Source organism: Leishmania panamensis (assembly GCF_000755165.1).
Source record: "Leishmania panamensis strain MHOM/PA/94/PSC-1 chromosome 34 sequence".
In the NCBI taxonomy this organism is placed as follows: domain Eukaryota; phylum Euglenozoa; class Kinetoplastea; order Trypanosomatida; family Trypanosomatidae; genus Leishmania; species Leishmania panamensis.
Window position 1 is genome coordinate 551,662 of NC_025881.1, and position 23,207 is coordinate 574,868.

General features: G+C 57.4%; 6 protein-coding genes across 6 annotated transcripts, besides 2 other annotated features; all 6 read right to left on the reverse strand.

The window, feature by feature from the left end:
* Positions 1-173: 173 nt before the first annotated feature.
* On the reverse strand, positions 174-5,801 carry LPMP_341410 (hypothetical protein; the record flags this gene model as incomplete). The annotated part of the gene is made up of 1 exon (XM_010704266.1): positions 174-5,801. The coding sequence occupies one exon, from the start codon at positions 5,799-5,801 to the stop codon at positions 174-176; it is 5,628 nt and encodes a 1,875-aa protein (XP_010702568.1).
* A 1,102-nt stretch (positions 5,802-6,903) lies between these two features.
* Positions 6,904-7,424: a repeat region.
* A 487-nt stretch (positions 7,425-7,911) lies between these two features.
* Positions 7,912-9,150, reverse strand: LPMP_341420 (hypothetical protein; the record flags this gene model as incomplete). Its single annotated transcript, XM_010704267.1, has 1 exon — positions 7,912-9,150. One exon carries the CDS (start codon positions 9,148-9,150, stop codon positions 7,912-7,914), a length of 1,239 nt encoding a protein of 412 aa, XP_010702569.1.
* Positions 9,151-10,487: 1,337 nt separating this feature from the next.
* Positions 10,488-11,795, reverse strand: MCA5 (metacaspase, putative; the record flags this gene model as incomplete). Its single annotated transcript, XM_010704268.1, has 1 exon — positions 10,488-11,795. One exon carries the CDS (start codon positions 11,793-11,795, stop codon positions 10,488-10,490), a length of 1,308 nt encoding a protein of 435 aa, XP_010702570.1.
* A 1,256-nt stretch (positions 11,796-13,051) lies between these two features.
* Positions 13,052-13,149: a repeat region.
* A 151-nt stretch (positions 13,150-13,300) lies between these two features.
* Positions 13,301-15,028, reverse strand: LPMP_341440 (hypothetical protein; the record flags this gene model as incomplete). The annotated part of the gene is made up of 1 exon (XM_010704269.1): positions 13,301-15,028. One exon carries the CDS (start codon positions 15,026-15,028, stop codon positions 13,301-13,303), a length of 1,728 nt encoding a protein of 575 aa, XP_010702571.1.
* A 1,799-nt stretch (positions 15,029-16,827) lies between these two features.
* Positions 16,828-19,170, reverse strand: LPMP_341450 (hypothetical protein; the record flags this gene model as incomplete). Its single annotated transcript, XM_010704270.1, has 1 exon — positions 16,828-19,170. The coding sequence occupies one exon, from the start codon at positions 19,168-19,170 to the stop codon at positions 16,828-16,830; it is 2,343 nt and encodes a 780-aa protein (XP_010702572.1).
* Positions 19,171-20,187: 1,017 nt separating this feature from the next.
* On the reverse strand, positions 20,188-22,995 carry LPMP_341460 (hypothetical protein; the record flags this gene model as incomplete). The annotated part of the gene is made up of 1 exon (XM_010704271.1): positions 20,188-22,995. One exon carries the CDS (start codon positions 22,993-22,995, stop codon positions 20,188-20,190), a length of 2,808 nt encoding a protein of 935 aa, XP_010702573.1.
* Between the last annotated feature and the right edge of the window lie 212 nt (positions 22,996-23,207).

Consider the following 23,207-nt stretch of genomic DNA (forward strand, 5'->3'; position numbering starts at 1 on the left):
CGTTTTTCCTTTCGCTGGAGGAGGTGGTCATACCAAAGGCCCAGCGCGTTTCTTTGAGAGTCATGAATAAACTATCTGAATTGGGACAGTGTGTGAGAGAGAGAGAACGAGAACAGCGGCGAGCAGAAAAACCAAAAAAACATCCAAGAGCAGATCGAGCAGCAGAAGACACATCACTCGTTGAGCTGGTCGGTGAAACAGCGAAAGACGAGTAGGAGAGGTGGTGTCCCAGCTCTCGTGAAGGGGATGGTATAGGGGAAGGTGTACTCCAGAAGAGAAGAGGACTCACGTACAGGAAGCTCCGCCACGAACTGCAAGCCCAGCGGGATGATCACCTCAAGGCGGCGGCGACTGTGCAAGCGTTCTGGAGAGAGTTCGTATTGCCGACACGCCGTCACGAGAATGCGAAGGACGCAGCTGAGCTCGGGCTCCGCAGTCGACAGATCAGCCCAGCCGCCACAGGCCCCAACGCGACGTACCGCACTTGCCGTTGCCGCCGCCTCCAAAACGGCGATGTACGGCACGGCCGTAGCGTGAGCTGGAGGCTCCCTTGGTGGTGGGCACGGCACCAACGTTACGCGCGCCACGATCTCGGGCTTCTCAAAGAACCTCATAGTGCTCCCCTTCACGTAGTCGTCATATGCATACCAATACTGCACGCTGGGCAGAACTTGCATGAGAGCGGCGAGCAGCCATCCTTCGGCGACCAGTGGGAGTTGTAGGAACCTCGACGGCGTTGTCTGACGCATGCAGCTCAGGACGAGGGGGTTGAACCAAACAGAGGTCGCTGCCAGCGCGCGGAAGCGGTAGAAGAGAAGGTACAACAGACGCGCCGAAACAACTGTAACGTTGAGGTGTGTGTTGTTGAAGTCCTCGCTGCTCATCCAAGGGGTGAGGATCAGCTCGGCACACCAGCTAATCAAGATGGTTGCGGCTTGCCGCTCATCTCGGTTGTGGCCCTCACCGGCGTGAGGTGCGTTTCGCCCACCTTGCCCGACCTGCGGCACCGTCTCCATCAGCTGTGCAGATGCGGCGCCGTGGCTGCAGCACACCAGGTGCGACACCCCACAGAGTCGAATCACATACTCCACGCCGGACACCACCGTCCACACCATGCTTCGTTGTTGCTCACGTGCGGCATGGTCATTGGCGGTGCGGCTGACTGCCGTCTGCAAGCAACGGTAGTAGCGGAAGATAGGGATCCACACATACCACGGCATGTCTTTAAGTGACGGCGGCACAAGTCCCCCTCCACCGACTGCTCCAGCACCACCGGAACTCCCTACCCCAATGCCCCTTATCGCACCTTTTCTCCTTGTGTCGGCAATCTGTTGAGCCATGATGTACACGATAGATGCAATGACGCACACGTGCACGTCATCCTCATCAGAGTCTGTCAGATCACCCCGCTCGACTCCGCCAAAGGCAATCAGGTTAGCGCGTGCGATGGCAGCGTGTCTTGCTCTGAAAGCGAAGAACAGCAAATCGGTGCCGTAGCGGCGTACCACATCCACCTTGTGAGCGCGCATCAGCAGCAGGTACAGCAGCTGCAGAAGGGGATAGAGAAGCTTGCGGGCGGCGCCGTCAGTATGCGTCAGCTCGGCGGTTGTGAGTGCCAGAAGCTGGCGAGCGCGGCTCATCGCATACTCTGCCAGGACTGCGTCCAGCGACGTGCACGTCGCCGGGGCGAGAGGCCACAGCGCGACAGACATCAACCGCAGGAGCACTGTTGAGTACTCGAGGGCAGCGACGGACATGGAGAGGTCCTTGCGGTGCACAACAGTGTTGCTGTTGGTGCGGAGGAGAAGCGGTAGAAGGTGCTCGCGCAGCACGTAAATCGAAAGTGCCACGCCCGGTGCCGAGTCGGGGGCCGAGCGCTGAGCGTCTTTTCTGGCAGCAAGTTCCACTATGGCCCGCTGCACCGGCAAGGCGCCGCTTTGCAGGCCGTGCTGCTGGAACGCCAGCTCGTTGCACACAAATTGCAGACTCGCAATGGCTGCTGGAGATGCGGTGGTGACAGCCGGCGCCAGATCAGTCCGTTGATCTTGGGGGTGATGACCGCGATTGAGGAACAGGAGCTCTCGTTGCGCCACACGGAAGACCGACCTCAGGAGCAATTCGACCGAGAGCGGCACGCTCGCTTGCTGCGAAGAGGTGTTGGCGAGCCAATGCACTGAGCGAAGAGCGTGCGTGTATGTACGAAGCGGAGACGTCACACCAGTCATTCTTGTCGAGTTCCTGGGCTCGTCCCCATCGTAAAGGGTGGCACTCAAAACGGCAGCGGCGAAGAGGACGGACGACGGGGCTTGTGCCTGCTGCGGTCGCTGGCGTGGCGCGTGGTGTTCCTCGCTCTGAAGGAACGTCAGGAAGCCGGTCACATCCACGCGATACTGCGTGTGGAGGTCGAAGAGGAACTGACACAGGCCTTCGCGCAACCCCACGTCATCCTCCACAAACGTCATGAGCGCTTGCGCATGCGCCTCAGAGAAAATGTGATCAGCCGCCGATGCCGCGGCAGGGGCCTGGGATGACAATGCTGGCCACAACCGGGAAGGGTTCGAGACCGTACCTCCGTACCACAACGTGCTCACAACAAGTAGCCTGAACATCTCCTGCAGTGCGTCGAGCAGCCGGCCCATGTCATCTGTGTCGTCGCTGTCAGATGCTGTCCCCACGACTGCTGAGTCGACAGCATCACCCTCTGCCACCGCCTTAGTTGACCACAGTGCAGCGGGTCCACGAGTAGACTCGCTGGAGGCTGTCCGCTGTAAATGACTGCACAACGAACGGCACCGGTCTTCCAGCATGACACAGAGTTCTTGTCGCCCGACGCACGGGCAACATCCGAGCGTAGCCAGACTCAGCAACAGCGAGGCCTGGAGGCCACTTGGGGACATCGCTACCTCAGTCAGTGACGCTGCACCTATGAAAGCGGAGGCATGAGCCGCGAGGAACTCCGGTTGCGCATGTGCAGCGCTGTCTCGCCGTGCTAAGACATGGATGAGCGTCGTCCGAGCTTCTAACAGCTCCGGCGCCTCCGGATAGAGGCCGAGCAGGACATCCATCAGTCTGACCCTATCTTCGTCACCATTCGCGCTTCCTGAGCTGCGGGAGGTGTACTGCGGTATGTGGGGCCTTCCTGGCCTAGAGTAGAGTGACATGGTGATATTTTGGCCAGCAGGACTGACGCCGTTGCTTGCGTACCGCATGTGCCCTTCTTTAGACTCGAATGTCCGTTCTGAAGTTGTCCAACTCTCCAGCTGAGTGCGTGTGAGCAGCGTTGCAATGCGGAGCAAACACCGACTCTCCTCAACGGAAGTCGACAGCATCGTGGGGTAGCCACTTGGCTCCGGGCAGTGCATCGCGATGAGTCTGCCTGTGTGCGTAACATCCATCAGCAGCTGCACCCCTAGTGGGAGGAGGATGTCGCATGAGGCTGTTAGGTAGGCTGCAGTCACCCGAGTCAGAAGATGCAGGGTCTGAGAGTCCAACATTCGTCGTAGAAGGGGCCTGTCCACCGCATCGCGAGCGTGCGGTGCAGCCGTGGTGGACGGGGTCTCATCATTGAAGTTGCCATGGGGCGCACCAGAGATCACCAAAGCCGAAAACGTCCTCATCGCATCTGCCGTGTCGGCTGGCCGCCACTTGGCATCTTGCACCTGCCCGTCCACACGCTTAAGTACTATGTGCACCAGCTCACAAAGGCGATTGGACCAGAGAGCCTGTATATTGCCTCGCATCCCAGCCGCCAGAGCGTCCAGGCAGCGCAGGAAGGTGTAGAGGGAGAGTTGAGCGCCGTGCTCTTGCGACGCGACAGTGAAGATGCTGCTTGCGACTTCATCCCAGTCAAGTCGGGCTCCGCTGCTGTCGTCGCTGACGTTAGCGCTGTTGTGCGGCACAAGTGCATCGTGCAGAGCGGATCCTTTGAGAAGCACCTCGAAGAGCGCAATGTCCACCTCTGCGACGTGGAAAATGACACGCCAGTCCTGCTGCTGTTCCCATCGTACAGTGGCATCGTCGTGCAGGACAGATGGGCCTGCTTCGACGTTCGCACCTAGCAGCAGTGCACGTGCCCCAGCCACAACCGACGCCGCGTGGTCCAGCAGCCCCACCAAGGCGTACCCAGTCTTGTTCGTGCAGGAGTAGAGCGCCTGCATCGTGTAGTCTTTTATGTGACTGGCAAGGTGCACTGCCACCTTGATGCCCGATACCTCATCTGCGGCCCCGACGAAGCCACCTTCTGTGAAGGCAGCGGTAAAACCAGCTGGTGTTGCGTTTGTGGTGTGGACAGTGTCGCTGCACGGGCCAGAGGATCGCAGAGAATGACATGGGGATTGAACATGGAGGAGTATCAGCTGCAACACGCTGCATGTGAGCTGAACTGATTCTTCCTCGTCCTCGCTGCTGAGCAATAGCGGCAGCAGGTGCGGAGCGACATCCAGCGCACTCGGCCTCTGCGAGCCAAACACAACTGCGGCGGCAGCGGCTGCGTCTGTTGGTCCAGGTTGCTCCTCCAGCATCGAATAGGTGGTTGATACCTCACCGTGGCAGCAAGAGGAGAAGAGCGCACGCCGCGTTGTGGGCGACGAGCTCAGCAGATGCAAAAGCCGCAAAGCCTGAAGGCGCAACGGGGACAGGTGTGCCCCGCAGCAAGACTGCAGTACAGCGCATAAAGTTTCGAGCAGCGTGGCACCGTCTCTGTCAGCAAGCGCGGATGCAGGCGCCACTTCACGGTCTGACAAGCAACAGTAGCACGACAGCTGCGACGCGACAGCCGACAGCGGTTGCGTAGGCCACAGAGGGATTGACAAGGCTGTAGATGACGACACAATATATAACGTAGAAAGCAGCGCTTCGATGGCGGTCGCGGCCACCTCACTTCTTCCTCTTAGCCCACCGGAGGCGTGATGATGGCCCTGCTGCTGCTGCTGCTGCTGACGATGGCGCAGCGAAACGAGCCGCGGCAGGAGGTACCGCGCAATAGAGCGGATGAGAAGTGGAGAAGAGCCCACAAGCCGACGAAGCAGTGGAGAGGCTTGCAGAAGCTTCAGAAACATAACGATGGCAGCATGGCTTCGGAGTACGCCGCTATTGTGCCCTGCCTCGATCGCAGCTGCATCGTCGTCCGCGACACAAAACATCTCCCTGATAACCCGACGAACTACATCGTGCACGGACTCGAGGGTCACCTGAGCGACGTTTTCGTGTGATTTGGCGAGCTGCACAGCCTCCTCCTTATCAGGTACGTCGTCACCAGTCTCTCCGAGCAGCATCGGCGACAGCAACGAGCTGGCTTGTGAGTAGTCAGCGACACCTGTGTGGCACTGGGGAGATTTCTCGTAGGATGACGGAATCGCCATGCAGGTGTGCGACGCCGGCGCCCGTTTCGACGAAGGCGTCGGTACGACCATCAACAACAGCTCCCAACAGGAGAAGAGAAACTGAACGAGGTCGACAAGCACGATCCACTGCGCTTCGTCCGAGCCGCGACCCAGAGTGCAGAGAGAAGCAACAGTGGAGTCGCCTAGAGTTGTTCTTGCACCCATCGCATTGGTCGCTGCCACCGGGCTGCCACCCCTGATGCGACCACCATGGCGCACGACGTAGATGTACAGCACCACAAGGACGTCGGCCAAAGCGGAGCCCATACGGCGCGGATGTGGAGCGCTCACCTCCCCAGAAAGCACGAGTGTTGCACAGGGGTCAGTGGTGCGGTCGAACGCCAGCCACTCACGCGTCCAGGTAAGCAACGCATCTTCGCCATCGTCGGTGGCGGGGCAGTTGTGCACAAGTGCCTCCATGATGGCGACGGCGCCGCGGCACACCACATCAGCGGAGGGTAGCGGTGTGGCGCTTTGAAGTGACTCGATAAAGCAGCTCAGGCACGTAGTAGCTGTTCGCTGCGGTGGTGGTGAGGGGTACGTGCCACCTTTCTCACCACCACTAGGAGCTGAGAGGAGCAGCACTACGTGAGAGGGAGGGCATTTCTGTCCAATACACGGCATTCAAGTCTGGTAGCAAGCAAAGTTTGTGATGCACCAGCCTGTCCCTCCTCCTCGTGTGTATGTGTCTGTAGTTTCTCTCTTGATTTGTCTTCCGAGGAGCGAGTGATATCAGGGAGAAGGAAGAAGTTCTTGTCGCCTATTCTGTGCACACCTACGTTGATTGTTTTGGCTTACGTGCGCATGTGTATGTGCTGCCCTTTAGGCGTCTCTCAGAGCAGCAACAGCCAAGCAGACAGAGGCGATGGAACGGAGGTGCGTAGGAAGTAAAGCGATGGAGGTACACAGGCACAATGACGATGCGGGGGGTACGGACAGGGCCAGTGGGAAGGCAGATGGCGAGAAGAAGGGCCGCCCGCAAAGCAGCGTGTGACCGGTGTATGTGCTGGAACAGGAGGAGCCTTGATGCGCGCGACTGCCGAGCACATTCAAGCAAGCTTTTTCTCTCCTCTAGTCTCCTCTCTAAACCACTGTGACGGACGGGTTGCGAGGGCGAGATAATAAACCGACAGAGCGTTTCTTCGTCGCGGGCGCTCATGCGGATACACATACACGAACACGTGTCCATTCTCATCTTCTTGACACGTTCGCTCGTCCGTGTGTCGTGCGTGCCCCACCTGCAGCGGTGCCAGGGCAGCACGCCCCCTTCCACCGTTTCCCTGTTATTCCCTCTGTGGTTGTTGGCTTTCACCCATAGTACAGAGTGGGTATGTATGTATGTACGTGTCTGCGGATGGTGTGCATAGCTCGTACTCGACAGAGGACATGAGCAGCTAGCGAAAACCAGAAACACAAAAAAAGAGAAGATTTGGGCAGACACACACAGTGGCGCCTTGCCCCTTCAGCTCGAATGACGACGACGGCCAGCACCACCACCAACACCAGAGAAAGGCAGGGGTGGTCTTTTATGGTCGACGTGCCCACTCTTTTCCACACAACACGGGTTCACACCTCACTCTACCACCGACCTGTCGTGTGGTGCAAAGCGGCCGTGAGCACGTCACAGCAATGCGCCGACCCAGTCATCGGAGCACGGCCACTGCCTCACCCTCTGCCCACCCACCCCGTCACACAGGCCACCTCACAGCCGCCCCCGTTGTGCGGGTCACCACCTGGTGCATCCCTCCTCCCGGGGTGGCTCAGCTTCCCTCCACCAGCGGGCAGCGAGGGCCCGGTGAGCCACGCTGACGCGGTGCCCACCACATGGATGGCACACGCGTGTTCGCTGCTGCGGGTCGCTCCGACGCAACGCCATCCGCAGCGATACATCGCTCTGACCTCCTCACGTCGTAGGTACTTGACCCTGCTGCCACCAGAGGCGGCTCGGTGTTGGCAGGGATAGGGGGGCTGTTCGGCTTCCCCAGACAGAGTGGGATGCTGGACCCTGAGATGCCACGCACTGAGGTGTCTCCCGTCGTCAGGGAAGGAATATACACATACATCCCTTACAAGCGGCGACACACGCACATGCGGGACCAGCGGGACTCCAAGCGATTGTACTACTCCAAACCAAACAACAGCGACGGCGACAACGGCACACAACGAAGCAGGCACAGAGAACCGTTTCTTGTGACTCCCTCCCCTCTTGCACCCGAGGCTCCTCCTCCGGCTGCGCACTCGAGCCGCGTAAGACACTGTCATCTGCGGTGAGTGCAGTACCGAGACGCAGAGAGCAACAAGCAGAGCGACGTCAGCTGAAACGGAAAGAGAGAGAGGTAGACCACAACACAAACACTCAAAGTCTATGAAGGGAGAGGGAGCAAAAATGCATGCCAATGGTGAGAAGCTCGACCGCCCACACCGGCATCCGACAAGTCCTTGCCGATCTCACTCACTTCAAGTTTTTCATCTCTGCCCACCCTGTCTTTCCAGAGGGTGGTGGTGGTGGTGGGTGCACTCCTTCACATTATTACTTGGATTTGTTCCTCTTGCTCACCTGCTCCACCTCTGTCTCATGATCCTTGTAGGCCTCCAGCACTTCTGGGTAAGCCACAACATAGTAGGTGGTGCCATAGTGCATGTTGCGGATTTCCTTCACCTCCAGCCGTGACTCCTGCAGGTACTGCCGGATCGGGGAGTTCCACTTGCAACCGTGCGTGTTGACTTTGTGCTGCTGCGCGAAGTAATCGAGAAACCAGTTTACCGGGGGGTAGGGACTCGCGCCGTGCTCCAGCAGCAATATCATCCCACTCGGCTTTACGACGCGCTGCATCTGACGCAGCGTCATGACAGGGTCTCTCAGGTGACAGAGGCCGAACATGTCCACAACACAGTCAAACTCGTTGTCCTTGAATATGTCCAGGCTCTCCGAGCGCACGCGCTTCACATCGTACTTGGGGTACGCGGTGTGGGGGATGCGGTAGCGCATCGCCTGCAGCTGCTGCGGGTTGGAGTCCGTCAGCACTACCTCGTGCACTGCGTACGGATAGGCGCCGATGTTCTGCCCGTGCCCAGCCGCTAGCTCGAGAACACGCCCGTACGTGTGCTGCAGTAGCTCTTCACGCAACTGGCGAACCTCTCGTGGCTGCTCTACCCACACGCGGAAGAATGTGAGCGCTGCCCCGGCGGCTGCCATAGCTGTCAGTACACCAGCCCACATCTTCATGCGCTCTTTCAGGGGCCGCTTCTGACGCTGCAGCTGAAAGTACTCGCGTTGCTGGTAGTACTCGTGATACCAGAACGGCTTCACGTGCTGCGGGATGTCGTCGGTGAAGTCGTAGATGTTCTGCTTTCCCCTGGCTAGGATGGGCGGCGCCGTCGTCTCCCAGTTCCACACGATCGCCTCAGGAATTTCGTCCCGTCCTTCCCGGGCGAGCGCCTTGCGTGCCGTCTCCATGACGACGTCGTCAGAAGGCTCGATGAAGCCCCTGTGGCGCTTCTGGATTTCGCTGGTGGCGGAGGAGTTACTGACGGCATCCTTCACAAACACCGACTCGTTTGTTTTCTCAGCACCGTCACCCGGCGCGTGGTGCGGGTTCTGCTCGGAGCTAAACCCGGTGTTGCTACTGGTTGTGCTATTATTGGTGCACGTACTGCTGCTGCTGTTGCTACTACTCCAGCGGGGGTACTGGCACAGTACGCTCGTGCCCACGTTTGCCACACCAGCCAGCAGTGCTAGGCGAGAGCTTGCTGCATAGTACCGCAACATGCTTGCACTGTATTATGTGTTTTTTTTTCCTTTATCTTCCCTTTGTTGTCTTTTGAATTAAACACGTACTCGTTACGATCAACTGTGGCTGGGCTGTACGTCTATTTGCCCGCGTATGCGTCTGTGATGGTGATAGAGCACTACGACTACATAAGAGGGCTCCTCTCTCGCTCCAACTCGCAACTTATCGATCCGTTCTCTGTAATCAAATACCGAGCACCACACGTACACTCACTCACACACCCACCCACACACACATATATCTATACACGTTACCGTGTATCTGCACCCAGATGGGTGGGGTGTTTGCGTGTGTGTGTGTGTGTGTGACCCCCATTGCACAGGGAGCGGGTCACGCGCGAAGTGGGGTGATTAGTGTCAGAGAAGCGAAGAAGAGAGGAGACAGCGAGACGCTTCTAGGACAAGAGAGAGAGAGAGAGACGAGCAGACAAGAGCTGCGGCCAATGCTGACAAGGTGAGTATAGCAATGTCGCCTTTTTTCCACACACACACACACTCACGTGCAAGAGAGAGAAAGCACGCTCTTGACGGGAAACAGGGATCAGTCGGTCACGTCCTTAGAGGGTAACTGAAGTTCACGCTTGTGCTCTTTTTCAGGAGATCAGGATTGCTAGCCATTCGTGTCCTCTTGTGTGCCAAGTGTAGACACACGCCCCATCTGACTTCTTCCCTCTCTACTCACAGCAACGTACGGAGGAAAGCAGGATAGAAAGAGAGAAAGCATCAAATGAATGGGACGGAAGCGAGAAGAAATACCAGCTGTTCGCAGCGGCTTTCGAAGCGTACCAACACCCACCCACCCACCCACCCACACACACACCCACAGCACAGTAACAGAGGGAAAGACAGATAGGTACGTATACGCAGAGAGGCAGAGGTCAGCAGTCGGGATAATCGCCTCCTCACTTCATTGCAATGGGGCGTCCTCAGCAGCGTTGCTCTCTTCCCCAAGCAAGAGAAGAGAAACAAAAATGAAAATAAGTACCGAAAGGAAACGAGGTAAAGGCCCAGCAACGAAAACAAGAGAAATAGCGCCCTAATTACGACCACAGTTCCCGCTGTCGTTTGAGACGTCGGGTCACCTCTTGTCTTCACCCCTTCCCCTTGATGAGTTGTGCATCCAGAGATGCATACCAACACACACACACACACACATACACAGGGGGTGCGGGAAGAGGTGAGGTGAGGAGGGCAGAGAGCTGGAACCTGTGCCGAAGCCCCGTCTTTTTCTTTCCTTCTTCTTGATACCCCTGCGGGGGTCAGTAGAGAAGAGGTCGTGAGGGTGCGTGACACCTATACATATATTCTGGTGTGTGTTAGCGAGGAGGAACTGAGCTGAACGTGTACTGGGCCGGTGGAGCCTGCGGCGGCTGGCGAGGTGCGTACTGCCCTGCGGGAGGAGCAGATGAGTACTGCGACGGCGGATTCTGCGGCACACCAACAGTTGTCCGCTGCAACGGTATCCCTTGCACCGGGACACCCTCTGCAGGATAGCCATGGCTCCAGCGCTGATCCTGCGGTGGGGGGTAGTAGCCTTGCGGCGGCGGCGGTGCATAGGCCGGGTAGCCCGCTGGGGGCGGCATCGCCTGTGGCGGGAGATTCTGCGGACGTTGCTGGAACTGCTGCGGCACGAAATGCATCATGGATGCGTTCACCGTAACCATGCCGAAGAGGGAGAAGGGCTTGTACAGGTCGATCGGCTTCGAGCTGGTGAGCTGGGGCACCTGCACCCGACCTTTTTTTCGCAGCTCCTCTCGCGTCTTGAGAAGTATGTTGAGGTAGGAGAACCCATGCGTGTTTAGGAGCGACCACGTGAAGGCAAGAGTTGCAGCACCGTTCGCGTGGCCGCCGTTATGAACATCTGCGCTGGTGCCGCTATCCGTGCACCCGCTGAACATGACAACGTCGCCGTTTGAGTAGTTGTCGCGGCGTACCTGCTGCATGTGCTCGCGTACGCCACCATTGCCCATCCTCGGCGCCACGTAGCTGAAGGGTAGATCCAGCATGCTGGCTGAGTGACAACAGTCAAAGACGCACGTCATGCGCACCCCAGGCGGCAGCGGGGCGACGAGCATGAGGAAGAGATCGTCGTCGAGGATGCTGCCGTTCTTCCTGTGATCGAGTGGTATGAGACACTGGTCGTACTTCTCTTGCGAGTCGTGCGTTGCCCTGGTTTGGCCGCCGTGGCCGGAGAAGTGAAAAAAAAGCACGTCACCAGGGCGCAGGTTGCCAGTCAGCCATAGCATGTGCTTGATGATGTTCTCGCGGGTAGGCATGCCGGTGAAGCCGGGGAATGACGGGTCGTCGACGAGGATGCAACATTCACTAATTGGGAAGGAGATTTGCTGCAGCGTGCCCAACATCAGACGAACATCGTTGACGCAGCCCTGTAGCTCGTTGCCTGTGCCCGTATAGTTGATTCCAATGAAGAGCGCTCGAACACGGCCGCCGGTGTACGGCACCGGGGCGCGGTAGGGAATGATGGGCCGCACTGTGTGAATCAGCCGCCTTCCAGCATTGATGTCGACCCTGGGCGGTCGCTTGACCGAGAGAAGGCCGTTTGCAAGCATTGGGACCAGACTCATCATGGACCCTATCCCCAATATGTCAAGAAGGTCTGCCATCGTTGTTGCTTATCTTCTTTTTTCACCTCTCTGCTTGCCGGAAGACGCACTAGAGAAGGGGGTGAGTGAATGACCGGTACTCAGCTGTTCCAGCAGCGCTGGTCTGACACTAAAGCGAATGAAACGATGAGGTATTGTGTGGAGGTGATGGTCAAGAGGGTTTGTGGGGTGACAACAAAAGTGGTGTGTGTGTGTGAAGAAAGTGCAAATAGAGAAGACAGCCGGAAAGGAAAGGGGTACACGCGGAGGACCCTTCGAGCGTCGCCAGGACACATCCCCTTCTCGGATAGCGAACAGAATAATAATGAAAAGGCGAGGCTGTGGTGGTAGAAATGGCTAATTCCACTACACTGATACGGCCCTCTGCCTCAGTGCCCAAGTCTCAGCAATGCACTCTTTGCCGCCATTGTTTTGGCCTTTTGTTGTTGTTGCTGTTGCGACGCGCGACGAGGAGTTTCTCCTGTTTGGTGGCAATCCACAAGGTCTGCGACTCTTTCCCTCTCTGTATGTGCAGGTGAGGGCGGCCGGAGCAGAGAGCAGGAAACCCAACTGCCGTAGGGGTGTACACATGGGTCTCGAGCACAGGTAACCCGAGAGAGAGAGAAAATGAGAGCCAGTGCTGGGCTTCGCCTTCACAAGAGGCACCCCACTGTGCATTTTCTTTGTGAGGTGATCACCATGACGGCCCACCTTCAGTGAGTAGGCGTGTGTACGCGTGCACATGCGCGGTTATGCGGGGCTGTAGGATAGGTAGATCTCTCCAAGCTACAGCAGAGACGCAGTAGAGAAAAGGGAGAAGTGCCAGGGTCTCCACCCTGTTCCTTTAAAGACATAACGGAAGAGGAAGAAGGGAGTAGATATGCACATAGAGATCCATACACATACACAACATCCACCTGTCCCAACCTTTCCTGTGAGTGCTGGTTGTTCTACAGCACAGGAAAGGGGAAGCGCTTTGGCCAGGAAGGGAGAGAAGCGAGAATTTCCCACGCCTCTGACACTTTACCCAGACACAGGGAAAAGAAAAAGGAGAACTCTGACGTACCAAGGCGGAGGACGATGACAAAATAAGAAACTCTCGTAAAATGAGAATGGCGTAGGCTAATGGGTGTGGCGAGTGGGCGGTGGTAGTAGTAGTAGTAGTAGTAGGGGGGAGCGAAAAGAAGCACACGCAGCGACAGCACAGCCCACACCTAAAGCCAAAGAAAAAAGTTCCACTAGACGACATACCTCAAGCAAGTTAAACATTTTTTCTCCAACATGCCCCGCCCTCTGCCGCAAAACAGAACTTCAAACACCACTTGATCCCTGTGGCCCTGTCACAGGCCCATCGCCTGGTGCGAAGCAGCAGTGGGGGATAAAGTGGTGTTTGAAGTTCTGTTTTGCGGCAGAGGGCGGGGCATGTTGGGCGAAGAGGAAAGCATTACTTCGTTCTCTGTGAGTTTAGCGCCAAAGGAAGCGTGAAACATGCACACGCACCGAAGCACATAGTGCTTGTCCTCCACCTAGAACGTCCACACGTGGCCACCAGGGGCAAGGTTATTTCTCAGGAGAAAAATCTCGGTGACATAGCGGCTCGACGAGAGGAAGGGATTCGTAAGAATATCTGTGGCGCGCCCTGTGATCTCGAGGTCGACCAGCTCGGTGAATCCCGGCTTCGCGGCCTCAGTTTCCGCATTTGTGTACACTGGTAGCAGCAGTGGCAGCAGCTGAGTCGCGTCGTTCACTCTCAGGAGCGACTCCAGTGTGCTGCGTTGTTCTTTGGCCATGGAGAGGTAGACGTGATCAAAGGTGTACGGCGCCTGGCTGCGAACCTTTTGGATGTACTCTATCACCATTTCCAGCGAAGGCGAGCACTGCAGGCGGTGTTCGTCCGAGATGTGCTGTTGAAATGCCGTGATGTTTGGGTAGTTCGACTGGAGGTACTGGTAGTGCAGCCCATACTGGCGGCCAACGAGGTTATCGCACTGGAGACCATCGTGATGGATGGCTTGGTGGAGCACGACAGCCAGAATCTTCTTCCGGTGCCAGTTTTGTGCTTCGTAGTAGCGGAAGGCGGCGTCTTGCACTGATGGGCTGGCTTGGATGAGGGAGCGTGCGGCCCAAAAGTCGTGGGTGCCGTAGTGCGAGTGGACGCGGTCTGTAAGGCAGGCGAGCCTGTAATTCATTTCCCGTGTGTCGAACTTGCAGTCGATGCAGAACCGAAGGAGTGGGCTTACCACGAGCTCATGCAGGTACGTCACGATCCCCTTCTTTGGCTCCTGTTCCTGCCGAGACATGGTATCTGAGGAATACGTGAATGCTGACTGGAAGGTGAAGTTAGGGTTGTGGTAGCGGTAGGCACAGAAGGCGTAGTCCGTGAACTGCTCGAGCGCGGTAACGACTCGAATGGGAAGCAGCGACGCGGCACCCTTATCCACGCCGCACAGCGGCGTTTCGTAGGTACTGCGGTTGAAAAAGAGGGGCACCTTTGATGTAAGCGAGGTATTCTCCTCCTCCAACAAGGTGGGCTGAAGCACAATGTCCGTCATGTTCCCCGATGCACCTGGGAAGGTATTGTTCACCATAGTCCTCTGCGCTTCCTCGCCGCGCTCCACAAATTCCTTAATGATCGCTTCGTCTGCCGTGGCCTTGCCCCACCGCTCAATCAGCTCTGCGTCGGTCAGCTCTACACACCCGGGTGTGAGACGGCACTTATCGGCGTAGAGGAAGCGTAGCCTCTGCAGTCCTTGGTTCAGCATTACGATGGGTATTCGCTCGCCGTGCATGATCTTCTTAATGGACACCTGAAGCGTATCGATACCGTCTTTCAGCTCCTCCACCTCCAGTCGAAGGAGAGCATCACTCTCACTTTGTTCTTCCACCTGCCTATGCAGTTGCGCCTGCGTGGCAGTGCAGTTTTCTCGCTTCATCTCTATAGTCTTGTAGACGTCTTCCTCTTTTCTCTGGTCGGCCTCCAGCTCTGCCACCATCCGTATCATCTCGCGCACGCGGGAATTCTTCAATTGCTCGCTGCTGATGAGTGTCTGCGTTTCATCCTTGCACATCCTCAGCGCTACCTTCAGCTTCCTTTCAAGTGTGCGGAGCTCTACCAGGCGTGGCTGAAACCAGTGCTCGGTACTGCGATAACCCGTGTGGTAGCCCAAGGCAAGGCACACCACAACGAGGATGGCAGATGCAAGCCCGATGCGGTGGAACAACAGGCTTGAGGAGTGGCGAGACTTTGTCGGCATGATGCACTCTTCTACGCTACTGTGGGAGTTGCTTCTCTACGTGGGGTGACGAGCGTGCTGGAAGAGATGGCGAAAGGATAAGCGGGGTCACCCCACCCACATACAGAAGCGCGAAGAGACCAACGAGAAAACTAAGCCAGACACGGCAGAGGAAAGAGGAGTAAACAAATAGGGGAGGGGAGAGGAGGAGCGACAGGGCCGCTTTGAAAAGGCAAGGGCGAGAGAACGGAAACAAAAGGGCTAGAAAGAGCACGAGACGACGAAAAACACAAAGGACGCGATCACAGTCGATAATACGATAAGTTGCCTGATTTAGTCGGGAGTGAGAGCGTGAGTAGGAGACGAAGGATGGTGGGTGATAGCTGGGAAGCGCGCACACACACACACACAGGCCCAGACGTTGTATGATTGCAGTCGCTAACGCGCGCAGGAGAGAGACAGGTTGATTCGGTTTCTTGGTTAGCATGAAAAGTAAAGCGACACCCAAACAAGCAGAGAAATTTCAGAGAGAAGAAATGCACACTTTTGAGAAAGAAAGAGAAGGGCAGCTTGAGGGGAAAGAGGGGAAAGAGGGGGGAGGAGGAGGGGGAGGGGGCTTCAGGCGAAGAACGAGTCGATCGATGTCATGTATGGGATACACACTGCAGAGGAAAGAGAAGAACAGTAAATGGTGGGGGATGGGCGAACGTGTAAAATCAATTCCATGGAGCGGAAAGTAAAGGGAAAAGATGAGCAGAAAAGACTCCCGCCGCAAGCAGCGACAGCGACGTGTAGTAGCTACTGAAAAGGTGAAAGGAGAGAGGGGGAAGGGGGAGCCAGTATGGAAATCGGTGAACGGCCAGACGGAGAGACGGCGAGGGAGAAGGATGCTGGTTGGAGTATCGTGCTGGCGAGTCAAACGATATACAACTTGTGTAGTGGTGCGTTGGAGAGCGCCGTTGCTTACAACGAGTTAACGGTAGTGTGATCGTGGCTGCTATTGCTGCTGCTGTTCTTCCCTCGTAACCCACATATACGCGTGCGCGTAGGGCTGTGGTCGGTGGTGGGAGTGGAGGGCGGCGGGGGGGAGAAAGCAGGCGAGAGGAGAAACGTAGGGTGTGATGACAGACTACAGTAACCGATTGTCATACATAACAGGCACAAAGAAGAGGTGCCCTAATATTTGCCTGCTTGGCCGTGACGCCACAAATCGATACGCATGTGAGTGCCTGCGTGGTTTAGCCTCCTGGCACCTCCAGCGTTAGGCAACCTGATCAGTGGCAACGGATGTTCAGCCATGTTTGAGGCCATCCTGCAACCACCTCCTCCCCCTTTCGCTACCCCAACCGCGGCGAAGCGAGAAAGCCGCTCATAACGCGCTCACCCCACCTCGCGTCTGCGCGGATGAGAGAAGCAAAGCGAAGGCAGTGATGATGACGATGATGATGCGCTGCTTGTCTTCTGGAGACTTCGTGTAGTTTTTATGCCTCTGCAAAAGAGAAAAAAAACTCCCCAACTCTTCTGCTTTTCCGGCTTACGGCACAACGCCGTCGCCCAGACGCACTCCACAACAGTAGCCAACAGGCTACAACTTTGCTTGTCGCTGGCAAACACCGCACCCACGCTGAGGCAGCCGTGACATACAAACACACGTCCCCCCCACTATGCAAAGGCCGAAACACCTCCCCTCTTTCTCGACAGCTTATCCCTTTACTGTGCTTGAGAGGCGCATGGGTGCTGCAGTGGGGGAGGTACGGATGCAGCACCCATGCGCCGTCTTCTCCGCCTCCCTCTTCGCGCAGCCTTCCCCTGTTGCTCATTCAAATGCAGGTCTGGTGCACGTGAGCTAGCTGTTCAGCCAAGGCGCGACTACGATCTGCTAGGCGCGGGTTGCGGGGGACATTGTGAATGCTTGCCAGCTCGTACGACTCGACCAGCAGCGGCAGCAAACAGCTAGAGACGTGGGCAGAGCTGTTGGACTCCCCTGTTTTGGGGTCCATCATGAGCTGGCGCAGTGAGAGCAGCAGCGAGGCGCCATGCTCGACGAGGGTGAAGGTCGTGGACGGGTGCACCATTGCGTGACACTCGTCGAGACTCTTCAAAGCCGTCTCAATCGTCTGCAGACACGTAGCCACCGCCTCAAGAGCGAATCCTAATTTTCGAGACGACGGCAGCGACGGGTGAAACGAGGATGGCCGGCCAGGCGTAAGCGCCGCGAGAGACGCGTTGGCGGCCGTCGCGGCTTGCCGGTATGCTGAGAGCGCTGCAACAGCGCATAGGTAGCGCCCCAGCTCCACGTTTGTGCAGGCGTCTATAGCAATGAGCCCATTTTGAACAGCGGAGCCTACCATATAGAGCTGCGCATTCTCCAGGGCGTCTTTGTTCGTAAGCTGGCGGCAGATTTCAGACTCGATTACTTCCGTTAGCCGCGTTTGCACGGCCAGCCACACCGCGCGCGCACAGTTGCCGCCGGTGAACTGCGTCTTGATAATGTATCGATGTGCTTCCCGGTAGGACTCGGCGTAGTAGTATTCCATGGCGGACCACCACTTCGCCACCGTCGCGTGCTCCGGCAGTGCGGACTCCAGCTTTGCGCGTATCACTTGCTGATGGTCACTGCTAGTGCTCCACGTGGTGTGGAAGAAGGCACGCAGACTGCGGTACACACGCTCGTCCACCGCGGCCGTCGGAGTAATGAAAAGCACAATTTCGCTGAGGAAAGATGGGTCATTCAGGGGCGAGCAGCAGGCATAGAGGCCCGCAGTGCGCCATGTGCGTGGATGCAGTGCGAAGAGCCGTAAGTAGGCCGTGATAAGCTCGTTGCGACAGAATGTCAGGTGAATCTCGGCTGCTGAGGTGGCAACGACCGACGGCGCACACAGGTCCGCGATATGGGCTGCCATGCACGCCAGTACGAAGCGCCGCGTCGTTGCTGCACTCGGCGGCTTTGCGGCGGCGGTGATGGCGCTGAGGCTCACCGTATCGCTATCCTCATCCGCGTCATTGTTGTCGCAGTCGTATGCCTCTTCGTTGCCGAGAGTGGAGGGGAGCGCCGGCGCATGAGGAAGTGCCTCAGCCGCAATTGTCGCCACCTCGTGCATTGCCATCACCATGTCCGCTACCGAGCTCACTCTCAGAACCGCCAAGATGCACTGATAGTACCACTGACTACCTTCGTTGCTGGACCAGTTATCCACGTACTTACCAAAGAGAGAGTAGACACGCTCGAGGCTAGCGTAGGGCTCCACGATAGCGCATACCGCTGTTAGAAAAGCTGTGGCGGTGTGGTGCGAGTCGCAACACCGCTCGCACATCCACTTTGCATCTTTCGTGATGATCAGGATGATGTCTAAGGAGGTGGCGCAGAGGTCGCCGACCAGCCTGTCTATCACCGTGGCACCGCCACTGCCGCTGCCGCTGTCATCGTCGTAGCCGCTTTGGTTGCCTCGGGACGCATGCAAAAAAATGATGCGCGAGTCCTGCACCTCGTCGTTCGCGGCCTCCACCCACTGACGGTGGCTCACCGGGTCATGAAATGAAACCGTCAGCAGCCGCTTCACGTTGGCCAAGGCCGTTTCCACTTCCGCGGTCAGCAATGCTGACCCACCGCGGCGCAGGTACTGCAGCAGCGCGTCTATGAGCGACGCGGCAGCGTGAAAGTGCCCAGTGAGAAATGCACCTTCGATGCGGACTAGTACACTCGACCCAAACTCCTCGACAACGGCATCCAGACTATCATGAGGGTCTTCACGTTGCAACCGCCAAATCACCTCTTCGGCGTCTGCGAGCTCATTATCAAACAAGTTGTGCCACTTGACAATGGCGACGCTCGCGTTTACGCAGTCGGCCGCGCCTTGCTCTATCACACTCAGCACTGCGGAGACAAGGCCCCAGAGTTCTGTGGCGTTGGCGTCCGCCAGCTCATTCACAGCGGCGCGGTACAGCTCAGACCAGGCACTGGGCAACAGGTGATTGCAATCGAACTTCACCTGCGGCCCAAGCATTTTTGTCTTCATTACAAGCGACACAAAGCCCAAGTCCGACTTGCTGTTGGCCTCTTTTGCATATCGGGAGGCCTGGATCTGGAAAAAAGCCTTGCTGGCTGCGCGTATGGCACGCACCAGCGCATCGGGCAATGATGCACCCTGAAGGGAGTGCTGCATTCTGCGTTCAGCGACGTGTTCAAGTGTGACAGTGTTCATTTGTTTTTTTTTTTCCACTGCTCTCGTGTATGTGTGTGTGTGTGTAATGCCAGTGAGTTTTAGCACCGCGATACAGCTGGAGCGGCAGAGCACGATAGAGGTGCAACCCACGAGGTCGAGCTACAAAAGCCCCGTCACGCAGCGGCGATCTCCAATACTGGCGCAGAGATGTCGTCGTCGTCGTCAGAAGAAGAAGGGGAGAGTGTGTAGGTGGCGGGGGTGGGTGGGTGGAAAGGAGGGAAAAGGAGGTGCGAAGAGAGAGGCTGGCAAGGGGGCGGGGAGAAGGGCATCCCATGAGGCGTGAGAACGATGTATAAAGATCCAGTTGGGCGAGGGCGGGGAGGGGGAACAGGCTGTGAAGTGCCGGTGCACCATACACGGCGACGCCGCCACACCACCGTGCACGCTCACGTCTCTCTCTCTCTCTATGACAGTTGAATCTGCAGTTCTTCGTCATGAATGAGTACAGTGTGTTGCCCACTCTTCACTAACCCACCCACCCAATGTGGTAGTCACTCTCGTTGTTTTTCCTTCTTGTCTCAAAGCGTATGGGCCTGTGAAGAGTTGGTCGCCCATACGCCACATACACACCCACACAGGCACGCACGCAAAATCTCGCTTGCACGCTGCAACGGTCGCCTTCGTTGGTACGCACCCTTTGCGTGTCCCTTCACCTTTTGGCTTTGCTTCTTTGGATGACACCCTGACGAGGCCGCTGGCGCACATAAACGAGCGCACAGCACTGCTTGACAGACGTGTCTCATCTTCCTTCGAATGAGTTGTTTAGGATACGTGAGGGTAGAGGAGAAAGGAGGCGAGCTGTAGCGCACATGTTGACCCGAAGCAACACCACAGCGGCATATGTACTCCCAGCGGCGTGCGTATGTGGATGCACCCTTCGTCTTTCCCTCGTAGTACTGGTGATCGCGCCTTCGCACATCCGCCTCCAAATGGCGCACGCGTCGCTGCGACGGGCGATTAAGTGGCGTCGACGAGGTTGATCTGCTTTACTACAGACACGTCCCGCTGCCGCGCCTCCTCGTTTTCCTTGTCTTCCGCAACTTTCTCTGCGGCCTTCAACTCTGTGGCGTTGCTCTCGGCAACGGGCGTCATGCTCACCCGCGTCTGGGTAGGAGTGGCCTGAAGACTGTCAGTGATGGCTGTGGCGACCTGCCTTGCCAGTGACGCGCGTTGCGGCCAGGCAAACAGCAGCAGCGCGAGACCCCCGGTGAGTCCTACGGCTCTCAGTAGGTCTTTCAGCACACTGTAAATGAGGTCACCAATGGTGTCCTGCAGCACCGTTGCAACCACCATGCGGCCAACGAAGTACACCGCGACGCGTCGTATCGGCGGTCGATCGTGGGAGAAGAAGGTGAGGAAGTACTGACCTGACAACCAAGGGAACACATAGCGGAGAGAGAGGGCGTAGAGCTTGCTGGCGAAGGGCAGCACAGACAGGCCGATAAGCACTAAAGTGGCAACTGCATGCAGCAGGAAATACCGCACACACTCAACAAGATAAGCACGTACCAGCATCCAGAGGCCATTGACACGATTCGCTAAGACGTTCGGTGGCAGCCACGTGGCCATGCTGGCCGGTATGCAGCGAACAAGGAAGCTGCGGGCTGGCGTTCGCTGCTGTTGCTCTGCCACAACAAACTGGTTCAGCTCGTTGCGCATCGCGATCCCCAGCAGAGCCGTCTGAAGGAAGAAGACAGCCATGTGAGTAGAAAGGGAAGTAGTGCTGTAGTGATGCACTAGACTGGTCGCATAGCCACCACCCACAGCAGCGTACCTGGCGCATACATACACCACCCTCTCGCCCTGGGCTGCGAGAAAGGCCAGCACTACCTTGAGCGTGGACCACTCGTAGCGCCACACACGCTTCTCCAGCGCCCACATGAAAGTGCAGAAGGGTGAAAAGTAGGCTAAGATGCGCAGCTGGGAAATCCATCGCCACAGATAGTGCAGTGCAATGACGATCTTCGGCACCAGAGCCGCCAAGTATTGCACGGCGATAATCAACACTCGGACCACCGGCTGCAGAATGACGCTGAACGCGCAAAAAAAGGCTTGCTGTAGCGCCGCGACGATCCAGAGTGTGATGCGGTACTCCGCCTTCCACGACCAAGTATATACGGACCACACACCTGGCACCAAGTCGAGGGTGTCCATGGCGGCAGACACGATGGCAACGACAGACGTTCGCGTTTGTGCGCCAGCGCGGAAGGCAGAATGCGCCGCGTGCGCGCGCGCAAATGTGGCACACCGCGACGATGGAGTTGCTAAAGCGCGTAACAGGGCCTCCCGGGCATCGACGCGATCTCCGTCTGCGTCGATTGACTCCTCTCGTCTTGTGGAGGGGCTGCACAGAGCCCCTCCCAAAAAGATAGCGACGTGTTCTGCCCCCCGCTTCACGTACGGCGCCATCTCCACCAACCAAACTCCGCACTGTTGCGCCAGCGCGAGCGTGGCCTCCCAGCTCACATGACAGGTCACCACCACCAGCGCCCACATCGGGGAAGCGACGTGACTACAGAAGAAGAGAAGCATGTCCTGCACACGGTGCACGTAGCCAGGGAACTGCCACCCAAGCCACACGAACAGCGGTGCCTTGGTGACAAACGACAGCGGTAGCTTCGCCACGTCTACCTCGTCGACGCACTCAATTAGCGACGAGGAGACAGCAACGCCCAGCTCTCCTTGCAGTTGCGCCTGCACATCCGCGCACGACTGCTCAGCGTCAGCGCCTACATGGAGCGACCGCCAAGCGTACTGTGCGCTGCTCAAAGAGTCCAGCGTGTGCCCCGCTTCTGCAGTCGTCGATGGCGCTAGCGACGACGATGGGTAAACGGCCCAGTGAATGGTGACGTTGCGCAGCAAGGTGTCATCCCGAAGCTGCAGACAACGTACATCCACGAATGTAGGTATAGTTGCCGCCGGCGGTGGCGTGGGGTCGGTGCGACTCTCTGGAATGATACAGTACACATGGCTGTGCCGAATCGTGTTACGGCGGCCGACCAAGCGGATGCGGTCACTGCCTGCCATGACCGGTGTTGTGGTACGGATCTCACGCGTGTAGTGCGACAGCTGCGTGTTATCACCACTGGCTACAAGGAGGTACGTGGGGAACGGGGGCACCGCACCTTGCGTGATGTGGTCGCGCCTTCGACGCTTCTTCATACTTTCATTGCACTCGCTGACCCACTTCACACTGTTTGTCCACCACACTGATAGCTCAAGCAGTAGTCTGGGTAACGCCGCTGATGCTGTTGAGGTAGCCAGAGGCGACGAGCTGCCCTCGATCGTCACCTTGTCATAGTAGGAGTAGATGCTCAAAGAGGGTAACGGCGGCAGCGAAAGGATCAGCATTCGCTGGCCCTGCACGAGTGCGGACCACTCCTCCCTACTCAGGTCCACCTCTTCCACAAGTGCAGGGCCCACCAGGTGCATCACAACGAGGGAGTAAAACACAAAGCTGCTCACGCCGATCCAGCGGAGACTCCGTAGTGACCAGCAGAACGCACCGCTAGTGACGGTGGCGAGTAGCACCACCCACGGCATGAGGGCACTAACATCGCCAAAGAGAACAACAGCGGTGACCAGCACCGCTGCGCACATGCTATGCTCCAGCAAGGGCGGAAGGCGTCTATCCTCCACCACGTGGCAAATAAGGGCCCCAAGCGTATAGAGGAAAGCGCGAGCCATCGCTAAGAGAGCTACCACCCCGCAGAGAAGGGCGACACTGGCGTAAATCGTTGCCTCATCACAGTGGATCGCAGGCATCTTTCTTTGCTCGTGTTTGGACGGAAGCAATGGAAATTTAAAGTCGAAGCGCACCGTGTGAGGCCGATGAGAGAAAGAGGAAACAAAAGCCTCAGTCCACCCGAGACGGTGCCAGGGAAAAGGGGAGGAGGAAAGGCCCAGGCAGAGGGGCGGTGGACAGCAGCAGTAGAAGCAACTCAGGCACGCTGAGAGAGGGAACCAAAGAGAGAAGA